The sequence below is a fragment of the Harmonia axyridis genome, chromosome 3 (genome assembly GCF_914767665.1).
Source record: "Harmonia axyridis chromosome 3, icHarAxyr1.1, whole genome shotgun sequence".
Taxonomy (NCBI): Eukaryota; Metazoa; Arthropoda; class Insecta; order Coleoptera; family Coccinellidae; genus Harmonia; species Harmonia axyridis.
In genome coordinates this window covers 8,255,197-8,268,925 of record NC_059503.1, presented here as the reverse complement: position 1 = coordinate 8,268,925, position 13,729 = coordinate 8,255,197, and the positions used below count along the sequence as shown (strand labels likewise).

The 13,729-nt window shown below is 34.6% G+C and overlaps 2 protein-coding genes across 4 annotated transcripts in view; one reads left to right on the top strand and one right to left on the bottom strand.

Annotated features, from left to right (window-relative positions):
- Window positions 1–13,729, top strand: part of LOC123675244 — a 98,814-nt gene that overhangs the window by 55,840 nt on the left and 29,245 nt on the right. The window lies entirely within an intron of this gene.
- On the bottom strand, window positions 3,066–12,884 carry LOC123675245 (ATP-dependent translocase ABCB1-like). The gene is made up of 20 exons (XM_045610591.1): window positions 12,460–12,884; window positions 11,580–11,646; window positions 11,160–11,459; window positions 10,398–10,498; window positions 10,171–10,342; window positions 9,331–9,651; window positions 9,036–9,260; window positions 8,860–8,985; window positions 8,429–8,803; window positions 8,191–8,377; window positions 8,016–8,128; window positions 7,694–7,852; window positions 7,298–7,402; window positions 7,016–7,177; window positions 6,070–6,273; window positions 5,329–5,570; window positions 5,111–5,270; window positions 4,660–5,058; window positions 4,103–4,249; window positions 3,066–4,038 (listed from the first exon to the last, which is right to left on the bottom strand). The coding sequence occupies exons 1-20, from the start codon at window positions 12,612–12,614 to the stop codon at window positions 3,838–3,840; spliced, it is 3,921 nt and encodes a 1,306-aa protein (XP_045466547.1). The 5' UTR covers window positions 12,615–12,884; the 3' UTR covers window positions 3,066–3,837.

The following is a 13,729-nucleotide window of genomic DNA, read 5'->3' as shown; positions in this document are numbered from 1 at the left end:
CTGCACCTTGTGACGGTAAAAAAGTTTGGGTCTTTAATCTAAACTGCCACTTGACTCCACGCTAATAATAGTGAGGACAGGACATTCAGGTAGATTCACCCAAGTACATGAATGGGATGATTCCCAGAAATCTTGATGACTCACATTTTAGAGTGTCGCGGTAGTATTTTTCACTTTCTTCTCCACAATTTACAAGTATGAATTGAAAGAGACTGGAAATTTTATACTTTGAATTATTATAATCTTCTCACAGGATGTTTCAACAAGCATGGAAAAATCAATAACTTAAATGATGCTGTGAGATTTGAACGCCGGATTAATCGTTAAAGGTGCAAAACGAATTTCAAAAATGTATTCGTTTAAAGATGAAAAAATCACTTAGGTGAAATCAGGAGAATTTGCTGTCTTATCCAAATTCGTATTATTATAGTCTTTTCATAAAATTTAGCGTAACACTTCATACCATTATACTTAAACATGCACAACTAGTCAATTAATCAGCTAAGTGACATGACATGAATACATAGAATAACGTGATACTTTGAACACAATGTGAAGTATCTCTTTTTTGAAACTAATATTTTTTCAGATGAAATATCAAATAAAAAATTCTATTCTATTATTCTTCATTCGATATATTTCCTTATACAGGGTGTTTCATCATTGACACGATGCCCTATTGGGATTTAGTGCTGAAATTTTTGATTTTTTATTCGACACAGTATCATTAAATTCCATTAGAGCTATACATTCTCAAATTGTTTAGAAATACACAGAGTGGTTTCAATGACCAAGTATGTGTATTTTCTTAAGAAACATCCTGTTTTTATTGAATTTTCAGATTGCATGAAATCCGTTAAGTACTGACTTTTTTGTTGATCGAAGTCTCATTTAAATAAATTAATTAATTTCGAAGTTATTAGATGTTTTAAAAGACCCTTTAAATTATGAAAAATATAAATATTTCAAAGACGGTTTTGAGTATATAAAACTTCGAACACACTTAGTTTTATCCATTCCATGCAATCTGAAAATTCAATGAAAAACAGGGTGTTCCTTATGGAAAAACGTTTTTAACGGTCATTTACTTTTTTTGGTACACGCTGTGTATTTCCAAACAATTTGAGAATGTAACTCTAATGGAGCCTATTTAAAGGAAAAAATCGAAAATTTCAGCGCTTGATTGTAATAAAGTGTTGCGTCAATGGTGCGACACCATGTAAATCAGCTCCAAATCATTGAAGAAAAACATTCCTATTGAAATTTATCCATTCCGTATCAATTGTTATTGAAATTTATACTTTTTTTCAATAAATGCTGAGTCTCTTCATCAAGACTAGAATTCTTGAATTCTTCATCAGTGATTCGAGAATTCTTTCGGCTCAAAATTCAAGTATGTACCCACATGCAATAAGTTCCACCGCAACGTCCTAATCTATTTTTCAACTGCAATATCAATGGTGTAAATTACTCAGTGTTCTGGAAGTGAGTTACCGATAACCAATTTCTGGACCTCTGAAGTGGGAAAACAAGGCTCTCTGGGAATAATAAATCATACTACGAAATTTGCTGCATTTTCTGCAAACAACTGTTCCGAGACCTATTGCTGAAGTCATGAGATAACTCAGCATCTTGAACGTCTGGTATTTTTCAATAAATTCCCGGCGAGGGAAGCCAACCCATCGCCATAATATTGTACAGAATTACATGAGAGTTATAGCGTGATTCGTAGTTATATTTTCTACGGTATTCCAGTAATTGTGAAACCTTATTATTTACGAAGAGTTATATAACGCGTTTGATTATTATGATATTCCAACCATTTTGCACGATTTCAGATCGTCGGATTGTTGATGATGAAATATCAACAAGGAAATAAATACGGACCAATGACGTTTCATCTTTCGGTTTCTTCTTCTCATTTTTGTTTGAAAACTCTCGGAATATCGAAATTAACAATTAGAGCAATTTCTTTTGATTCTTTCAAATCATTTGGTGATGTTCATTGATAACATCAAAATTGGACACTTGAAATTGCCACTAATATTTGTCAAAAAAAATCCAGTGCGAAAAATAGGCCTCTAAAAAGCTATTTCATCCAATTCTTATAACGTCATCAGTGACGTCACTCGAATAGGTAAACAATGAAGTATCATATACGCAGGATTTGTATTCATTATTGCTTCAACCGTTTCCTATATCGCGAACATCATTTGAAAATAATATATAAGTAATAAATGATAATATGATTTAATAGTACTCCATAGTAAAAATTATTTTGATTCCTTATATTCTAAGTTAAACAATGCAAAATTTACATATTTTAGAGCTTGTTTCACAAAATAAATAACATATTTCTTTTGCTAAATCAATTTGAATCAATGACAATATTTTTGTACTACCAAGAAGCCTATTCTGAAGATCACATCATTTAGGTGACATCGTATATACCCACAAAAAATAACTAATTGAATTTCCTCGCGATAACGCATTGCATTATCGAAAAAAATGGTTCCAAATTAGCATAATTATCTTATACGATTCTCACTCATAGATATGCAAAATTTATATTGAAGGTTCATTCATATGTGAACGATTACAATATCTTCAAGGTTCTATATCACCCACACGCTTTATCATAATTCAAATGCTTCATTATTTTTTAAATCAAAAGTGAATGCTGAAATATTCTAACAGAGATTATCCATTTTGGTTTATTATTTCTAAAAAAAATTCAATCTCACATAAAATTTTTACAGTTTATGTTTTTGAATGTGTATTACCCAAAACATTTTTTCATGAAAATAAATATCGGTTGCGGCACCGTATTGATCCATGTAGCTAAAGGCCACCATCCATGATCTTTTTAAGCAAAATTTTGAAAATGGAACATGCATTGCTACGATCATATAATTTTTTTTAAACACATAATTTCCGAGTAATGAATATTCCAAATTCGGATTCTGGAACGAATGATCTCTTGTTTCAATTCCACCGCTCGACATTCATTAAATTTTTATTCAATCAATAAATTTTTTTGAGTTTTTAACTTTGTGAGGCCACTGGCTTTAACATGAATTTTTATAGATATCATCGAATCAATAATAATGGGTGAATAACAATGAATTTGATGAAAAAATAGAAGGTATGATTATCTAAATATTAATATTTATTCATTCTGCACTCAGAAAACCTTGATATAAATTACTAGTTTTGCTTCAGTTGCTCTTTCGGCAACATCAATGAATTAATCACTAATTTTTGCATCCAATCCAATCAACAGTAGCTTCAGAGTAGGTAATGGCAATTGTTTCACCTAATTTCAAGATTGAATGAAGTTAGTCACAGTTATACCGAATGCTTTCTTATAACAAGGAATATTTATATTGGCATGACAGACTACTTTTTCAATTCCAAAAAAAGTACCTCCTCGAGCGGGAATTGAACCCGCAACCTCCGAATCACTAGTCCGAGGCTCTTACCAATCGAGCCACCTAGGAATTAAAAAACTTGTCTGTCATACGAATATACATATATGGGTATTTCTTAAAATATTTTCAGACGAAGATCATTATTTCAAATTTTTTATATAACTTGCAATATCTGAGTAATATAGCTACTATTAGATATATTGTTGAAGCTTTTACTTGAAGCTTGTTCAAATCCAACAATCGCACATCCAGCATTCTCTACATACAACAATTTCATGAACATTCAACCAATACATCTACAGTTTCGGAGCAGTCTTGTTTCACGAAATAAAAAAAAGTCAGAATTCCACGTGACCAGCCATTTCGTGGTTAGATAAGTGCGGCCTCTTTGTTCCTAAGGCTCTTTCTAAGCCACAGTCGATTGGAGCTTGTAGAATTCGTAATAATGTCCACCTTTCTCTATCAGCTCGTTATGTCTTCCCATTTCGACAACCTTTCCCTTGTTCAATACGCAAATTAGATCCGCGTCTTGTACTGTTGTCAACCTATGAGCTATGACTATGCAGGTTCTGTTTTCTTTGGCTTTATCGAGGGCCTCTTGTACAATCTGTAACATCGGAATAACACCCACTTGATACAATGCCAATATCGGTCGTACAATGTTGTTTTACCTTTTCGCTTTCATTGTCTAAGGCTGAGGTTGCCTCATCTAACAATAGGATTCTTGGGTTGCGAATGAGAGCTCTTGCAATTGCTATTCTTTGTTTTTGTCCACCTGATAATTGAGTTCCTTTGGTGCCCAATGATGTTTCATAGCCCTAAAATCATTTTCGCTTAAGATGGATCATCAAAACGAAATTAGAGATATTTCTTATTACAAATCACATAATTTCCTTAAACAATAATCTTTTTAGAAGAAAGTAAATTTTTAATTTGTGAATGAAAAATAAAAAAAAATTGGTTAGAAATTGTTATTTTACATTGAAATACAAATTTTCATCTAGATTCAATCTTTTGTTGTGGAATTATAAGGAAAACAAAATTTCGAACGGCCTTATTTACGGAACCATCAGTTAGATTCAACCACGGTATTCGACATCCAAAGATAACCTAGAAATGTCAAGTTTTCAGGTTTTTTTTATCGTGTGATAACATTCCCAGTTCAAAATTCAAATATTAGCGTTACGAAATGACCGATCTGTTCATGGAATGAGCACTCAAACCTTACCAATGGCAAAGAACTGATGAAATCATGTATGTTGGCATTTCTGGCTGCTTGAACGATTTCTGCCATAGTGGTAGTCTTCTGGTTGACCCCATAAGCTATATTCTCAGCTATAGTCATATCGAACAAGTTAGGTTCTTGAGATACTATAGCGAATTGGGTCCTTAGATGTTGAAGATCCATAACGCTTATGTCAGAATCATCAACATTGACTTCACCAACGCACGGATCGTAAAATCTTTCCAATAGTTGCACAATAGTACTTTTACCGCAACCACTTGATCCTACTAGGGCTATCGTTTTTCCTGTTGGCACCTCAAGGTCTAAACCTCTCAGAATAGGAATATCTGGCCTCGTAGGGTATGAGAAATATACTTGAGAATACTCGATGTTACCAGTCTCCTAAAAACGAATAAGTGATTATTGAAGCGTGATTGGTTAATGAGGATAGTACCCAAGGTCTTCTGGAAGCGTATTTAACATTCTTTATCAACGGCTGTCTTTCTAGTACAGCGAAGATCCGCTTTGCTGCAATAATACCTCTTTGGAGATTTGGAGCAAACGCGAAAGCATTACCCAAAGCCCAAGAACCATAAAATACCAATTCGCATATCCTGAAATTAATATTTGTGCTTGTAGTTTCATTCCAATATTTCTCACCAAAATACTCACTTGAGGACTGTTCCATAAGGAACTCCCTCATCAGCAATCAACTTAGCACCATAGATCATGCCAGCTGCGTAGGAGAAGAACAATATACTCTTGGAAAACCCAAGCATGAATGACCTAAAATGCGACTTGGCTTTTGAAGTTTCCACATAAACCTTGAGTTCCTCATTGTATAGGTTACAAATAACTCTTTCGCAACTGAGGGACGCTACTGTTCTTATGTTTCCAATGGCTTCAACTGCAATCTGAGAAATTGTTTTATGTATAGATAAGACAGAGTTATATACACAGGTTGGACAGTATAACTCCCGTTTTGAAATTTTCATTTACTTCCATACAAGATGGCGATTATGCAGAAACTTTCTGAAGGTGACTTCTCAGAGGAATGCCTCTAATGTTCTTCTGGATGTCGTTGATGAGGAAACAATTTTTTTTAATATTTTCTATGGTGTTTTCTTGAAATTTCGTGTTTATGGAAATCATACAAGGACTCTATAAGATTTGAAGACCGACGTCCAGAAATAAATTGCTTACATAACGCCTTCTTTGCAGGCAATGGCAAATCCCAAAAATCAGTGTTTTGAGCCTACATGATTTGATATTAAAAATTGAGTAAAACAAAACTTTTGGTATGTGCCTACATAGTGAGAAACAAATATAAATTCCTCAACTCAAACAATGATTTTCATTAAGTTTCGAAAAAAAAAGGAGTTATTCTGACGCATCCTGTAGTTCAATTCTTACCGCGGCTGATCTCTGTAGTTGATTGTCCTTGAGATCTGATTCTCCGTGCATTATTTTCTGTTCGAAGTAAATTCCGACAAATATGAAGGGTACGAATACAATCATCACTAGAGCTATTTTCCAATGGAAATACAGCGCTAAGCCGTTGGATATAATGAGAGTACATAAGGAGAGTAGTATTGTTCCAACGGGCATTCCGGAGATCTGCGAAAATAAGAGCAATCAGTCAAATTGGGTTGATTTCGTATTGGATTACTGGTATCATTATGAAATTCAAGTAATGGTTTGCTGAAATTGTAGTAATGGCACTCTAATTCACAGAATCTTTTGAAGAATGCTCTAGAAGTACTAGAACACACTAATAAGATGTAAACGTAAGGATATAAGATACTGATGACCCGCTGAGCGCTATTGTTATTGAAGGTGTTGCTTGGTTTTTCTCAAAATCTCGTTGAATTTCGTTTTACATCCGCATGGTATTGCAATGAGTCATAAACTGAAAGCACTTTACCCTTTCAATGCCATTGTTGAAGTTTAATGGAGGGCTGAAAGATTTCATGAATATTTTGAATTGATTTTGATGCATGCTTTCCAACATAATAATTTTAATAATTACAGTTGGAAATTCTTAGGGAAAAATTCTGATCAATAAGTCTCCAGAAATAATATGAAATTATGCCTCGAAACTTTTTTCTATATTTAAAAAAAAATATGAGGCTCAGGATTTCTATATAAAGGAGGGGCTGAACTGATCAATTCAAACTGTTATATCAGGGATAACAAAGATAAACAAATTGATGGGAAAAAAGAAAATATGTAACGAAGAATCAATAAACATTCGAAACATTTAAAACTAGTAGTATCTTTGGAGGAGGGGATTTATGCTGTAGCAACAAAGCCCCCTCCCCTAGCTGGGCCAGTACTTATTGAGATAAGGATTACCTACCCCTTGCATCTCTGCCGTATCACCTGACAATCGAGCGCATAGAGCTCCCACACCGTTTTCTTTACGATCGAACCAACCCACTTCCATATTCAAGATGGCGTCGAAAAGTTTGCCTCTGATGCGAAGTGACAGATTCTCACCAACAACTCCGAAAGAGTACATCTAAAATAGAAGACATTATCAGTCACTCGTCTGAATTCGTTTAGTCTAGACGTCAACCGGAAAATACTCGAGATGAGATTCGTGACTTTATTACATCAAGTAGATATTTCTGTTACGTACCTGTATGATGTAGAGTATCAACGCCAAGATGGCAAGAATTAAGAATAAGAGACAGAAATAGTTTGTCGTTGATGTCAGGGAATTGTTGTCCTGTTCGGCTAAGATCTGCAATATTAATTTATAGAAAGTTGAGTTTACAAAAGAAGCAATATTTTCAAATTATGCAAAAATTACAATGTTTTTTCTATATTAGAACCAAATTGCTTTTCAACAAAAATCGAACCAGAAGGAGTAAAAAACTATATATTTATCACACTAGAGTCTATTAAGCACCCAAGTGGCTTGGAGGAACATGAACATGTCTTTTTCATTATATATCATTTTCTATTATCTTTGCCAATATCATGTTTCCATAACATATCATCGCTATTGAGATAACCATTAGCAATAACTTACCCCAGCAATATCTCCAAATAAGACAGAGTAAGCAGGCAGAGTGCATCCTATCAGCATAGACGCTACACACCCTACAAATATCCAAAACCATTCTGGTTTGTTTAGCTTCAGCACCTTCATAAAAGTTGCCATCGAACCGTACTTAACAGTTGCTACACTCTGAAAAATATAATCTATAAATCTTTGCGTATAAGGTTGGCGTTGAGTGAAGACAACAAAATTTCAATTAATTCTAGACTTTCTTTCTGCATTGGAACAAAATTCAAATGATCATCTCAGAAGAAAAATATTCATCTCATTCATTCCAACACAAAGAACTCACATTTCTGTGTCTGAACTTGTGTATATCCATCCCGGAATCTCTTCTGTAACCATACTCACGATCCTGAGGCTGCGTTCCGTACTCATTAAGATCTATCGTTTCTTCTCCGCCCTCTGAAATTCACAGCCTCTTTGAAGTAACTGTTGCACAATATTTTAATCTAAAGTTAACCTACTTTCATCCGCTTCATGGCTTACATCTTGAGATTTAACCAGATTGTAGAAAATTCCTCTCGAGTCTATCAGTTGTTGGTAAGCCCCTTCTTCAACGATTGATCCTTCAGAAAATACAAATATCCTATTTGCATCCTTAACTGTCGATAGTCTATGGGCAACTATAATGGTCGTACATTCTTGGCTCACCTGAAATAGGGAATTAGTTTTTCCCCACTACGATTAACGTAGAAAACTCACTGAATCCAAAGCTGCCTGCACCTCAGCTTCACTAGTGGTGTCCAACGCAGAAGTTGCTTCGTCCAATAGCAAAATAGAAGGTTTACCGACCAATGCTCTGGCAATAGCGATTCTTTGTTTTTGACCTCCAGATAATTGGGTACCTCTCTCGCCAATTACAGTTTCGTATCCATTGGGCAAACTCTTGATGAATTTGTGGATATTGGCCTTCTTAGCTGCCTTCTCTATGTCTTCTTGCGTAGCAGAGAGCTTTCCATACCGGATATTTTCTGAAATAGTTGTTGCAAATAAAGCTGGTTCTTGTCCAACGATGCCTATCTTAGATCTCAGCCACGTTAGATTCAGATCCTTCAAATCGGTGTTGTCCAAGTATACCTTCAAGGGTCAAACAGATAAAGTTGGTTTTCATGAGCATATTTGATAATAATAACCTCTCCTTCTATCGGATCATAAAAACGTTGCAACAACTGGATACAGGTGGATTTTCCTGATCCTGACCTTCCAACGAAAGCAACGCTTTCTCCCGGAGCAATCTTCAGGGTGACCCCGTTTAAAATCTGAAATTTCACTTTGTTAATGGCTCTTTCTTCAGCAAATCAGTACTTACCTTAACATCTGATCTAGCTGGATATCTGAAGTGCACATCGTTGAACCTGATTTCACCCTTGAGGTTTTTTAGTTTGGCGCCAGTTTGATTAGATGTGTTGATTTTAGGTTCAGTGTTTAAGATTCTGAAGACCTTACTGGCAGCTCCACAAGCTGCTCCAAATATTGAAAAGTAAGGAGCAGCCGAGCTGAACATCCAGAAAGCGATGAAGGTGTCACAGAAAACCTGAAGATAGACATTTAGACTCATTACTAGACTCATGAGTTTTTCATAGATGATTTTATATTCAACTTACCACAACGACTACGCTTGCATCATACAATCTCTCTTCTACAGGCAAACTTCTATCATCTATCAACATATTGATTCCAAAATAGAATGATGCTGAGCAGCCTGCATACACGAAGAACCATAGAAAACCATTACTCAATCCGTCCAAAAAACTTTTCTTTATGTTGGATTTTTTGGACTTCTCCAATGGCTCCACGTACCTCCTCAATTCCTTCTTTTGACCTTCGAAAGCTACAACGGTTCTGATAGCAGAAAATACTTCTTCGGCTACAGATCCGGCCTTTGAATGCGATTCGGCTTCTGCGTTTGCGTATTTCGTTGACATCTATATTAGAAAATGTTAGTGCAAGGTATGTTTAACAAATGGAATCTGGACTTTCTTCTGCTGTGCATTTGTTGCAGGGAATATTTCACTTAACAATCACTAATTCGCGCAATTTCAAGGAACTCAAGTATGGTATTTACAGAGTCACTTGATCCACATAGAAGTTTATCAGATATACAAAATTTGTCCAATTTTCGAGTAATTCTTTCGGTTATTGAAAGTTTAACTCGTTTCAGTCATTCTTATGTATTAGAGCTTTCATACGTTGGTGAAGTGACTTTGTTTGGACTATATCAAATTAATATATTTTTAATACCATTCAATATCATCAAATCTCATCAGAGATTTGGAAGTCGAGGTGTGTTGTAGCTTTCTAAAATAATATTGAGGGACTTGAAATTATCAGGGTTGATTTAAAGTGTGAAAAGTCACTGAACAAGAGCGCAAAAACGCCACAGCTTTCAGAAAGATCATATTTCATTTCTAAGTGATCGAGAAGCTCTTTGTTCATGTTCTTACCCATGAAACCAAACCCATTATTATCATCGAGACTGGCAGAGAAACTGAGCAAATGAGGGTGAGTTTCCAGGCTAAAATGAGCGAATAAATCAAGCAAGATAGAAAAACCGTTTCGAAATAGATGAAGTGGAATACTTTTTCTCCAATGCCATCCTCTATCTTCGTGAGATTTCTGTAAAATAAAGAAAGTAGGATAGAGAATTAGATTTGTTATTTCAAGATTTTACTCTGAGATAATAGTTGCGAAATCTCCTGTTCTGTTTAGGTCGTACCAACTTATGTCCAGATGCAGCATTTTGTCAAGAAAAAGTTTACGGATTATGTGAGACTGAAATGAAAGGCTAGATAAAGTTCTTTATATGAGTAGAGTGAGTTCCCAAAGTCGCCAGACGTTACTTCATTTTTAGTTAGGTGCTACAGACACCTAGATTAAAAAACTTATCACTTCTGGTTTTTGCATACAGGGTGTCCCAAAGTAGGTGTCACAAACTGATGGGGTAGATTTCTTCTTTGACTTCGAAATAGGTTTCAACCTAGATAATAACTTCTTTATTAGAGGCGAATTTATTTTCCTGGGACACTTTTTGAACGTTGTTGTTGATGAAACAGAGCCTGAATTTTTCCCATTTAAAAACGTTATGCCATCAATACACGAATCATGTTTTTCCATTTTTGCTACCTACTCCGGGATACCCTGTACAGAGTGTTTCTGAATTGGGCGTTCAAATGAAAAGGGGTGATTATTTGGATATCATGAGAAAGTCTCATAGACATGGGTACTTTTCGAAATACAGTGTGTTAAAGTCTGAATTTATTTTAAGTTGTTTCCCAATAGTTTCGGCATTTGTCAAGATAATCAGCTAACAATTGACGAGGATATTACTCTTTCACAGAGCTGCTCACAAAGTGTTTTCTTGGAATCGTTACGTCTGGCGATCCTGAGATCTAGGAAAATTACTAGGTTTCCATCTTGTATGTTTTCTACTCACCTGTCTAAGACTGCTGTATGCGAACAATACTCCAGCCAAATATTGGGTCAGTATGGTCAGCAACCCCATTCCAAGAACTTCCATGCTCATAAGGAAAACTTTGTCCATCATTATCTCACGTGCATGCTCTCGGTCAACAGGGGTAGAAGAAGAATTTGATGCAGTTACCACGTAGTCCACAAAAGCACCTGTTATGTAGCCATATTGTATACCGAAGTAGGTCATGCAAAGGGCGCAAACAATTGAGCACACAACTCCAATTGAAATGCAGAACCAGTCCAGACATGTAGCGAATTTGTACTGAAAGAAAAAACACGTTTTGAATTGCAATCAAAATTTTCAGAAATTCGTTCAACGTCAATTTTTTGGGAATTAATTCATTGAAGACGTTTTATGTGGAGGGTTTTCTTGAGGACTTACCAATTCCCAGTATTGCACACTTTGATCTCCATTAGAACCTGGCTCGCATTTTTTGAGATTTTGTATGCTGAAAGTGGACAAAGAAAAGTTTTGGTTAATACTTGTGTAAATAATAATTCAATAAAAATTGAACGAGAATCTCTATTAGGAGAATCTAGAGAATTATCGAAAATTCTGATAAAACTTAAGCTGGCAACTTTAGATTAGATCTCTTTTTTCGAAGTAGAATTTTCGTATGGGACCCCATTTTTATGCAACAAATAGAACATCTTAACTCTTTTTTTATTTCTTCGATATATTATGCAGTAGCGACGCTAGTAAGCTATAATATCAACATTTTGTTAAATACACATATTTCCATAAAATGTGAAATGAGCAATTTTTCATTTTTATTTTGATATGCAGAATCGCCCCTGGAATTCGTTGCACATATTCTCTGAGACTTTGTATTTACGAACACAGTTTTTTGTTTTTCGATATCCTGCTCGAATTTTCTATGATTCTGATAATGCTAATGATTTTATCGATGCAGAATTTAGCAAGAAGCTTTGTTTTGTTATTTAATATCAAATACCGAAAATCGCAACTCAGAAATAAATATTGGGTATTTTTTTTTATATTCCTTTTGAATTTTTAATGATTCTGGTTACGCAATCGATATAAAATTTTGCACGAAGCTTGAAATCGTCATTCTATGTACATCTAAAGAATAATTTTCTTTCTGTCCGATCAGACTTTCGAAATTTATGATTTGAGAACGGATCTGTTTTCAGTGAAAATTGGAAAATTCCAGACGAAAAGGATGAAATAAGAAAGCAGATCCCAGTTCATCTATTAGTAATAGCAAAACGGTTTTTTCCTAAATTTATATTTTTTTTACCTTTCATCATCCGATTCTTGATCACTGTTTGGCACAAACTCAAGCACAGGACGTTTTTTCACATCATAGATATCGTAATCCGAATCACTATTGTAATCAATATAGGATTTCCTATGTTTCCTTTTTTTGTTAGTCGATTTCTTAGAGTCCTTCATGTTTACAAATAAAAAAAATTGCGATCTCAGACCACAGATCCTCACGAAAAGATACGAACTTCTGTACTGACTAGTTTTAAGTGTTCACACTTTTAAATAGTCCTCAATTTAACTAACTGAATTCATCTTCACGACCGAATTAACTCCTATTACGCCAAATCAATACGTCATTGGGATGGCACTTAATGAGAAATAATAAAAAGATTTTCTCTGAGGACATTGTCATATTCGGCTGAACTGTGTGTGAATAACATTCATTTTGTTGAATGAATAACTAAATTCGTTTGCTTATTATACAATTTGTTTGAAAAACTTATCTATGATATCTGATAACACAAGTGGTAAAAAAATGGCAAAAAATCATTTTTCGAATGATTGAACAGTGCTTCACAATTTAAACTGTAATAAAAATTATTTTCTCTTATAGAGGGAATATTCAATCGTCTTGAAAATATACTTGAACACATTGAGAACATTGTTGAACACAATATTCGCATTTGAGCCTTGAAATCAATTCAAAATATTCATATAAAGAAATGAGACAAAAACTTGAACAGACCTGTAAAGTTTCACTTTTCAGGGTAAGAATTTTCTATTAGATTTTTATACTGAATTTTGAGATAACTATATACCTAAGAGAGTATTATGTACTTTAATTTTGAATACATATTCATTTTTCGAAATATCGCGATACGATTCGTCGATATTTCACAATTTTAAATACTAGGACGCTTTCCATCCACGTTTTAAATTCAATAAAATTATCTGCCAACTGATGTGACACTATGTATGCTTCCCCGTTCTTCGCTCAAAAAAATTGGCACTCGGCGGTATGTTATTTTCGGCCTTGCATAATATCTCCCGGAAAGTTACAATTTGTGCATGCGCAACGAGCACTTTTCATTAGAAAAAAAATTAATTGCTTCGGGACATTTCAACCTGAATGTTTCAGTAAATTTGAAATATTTGAACGTGAAATGAAAAAAATCTTGGGAATTTCATATTTGCGCATGCTTAGAGCGTACTCTATATCTGAAACTACCGGTTCACCTGCAGCCCAAACTGAATACCCATACTAAATTTCATTAAAAACTGATGAAAATTGTAGGAGTTGA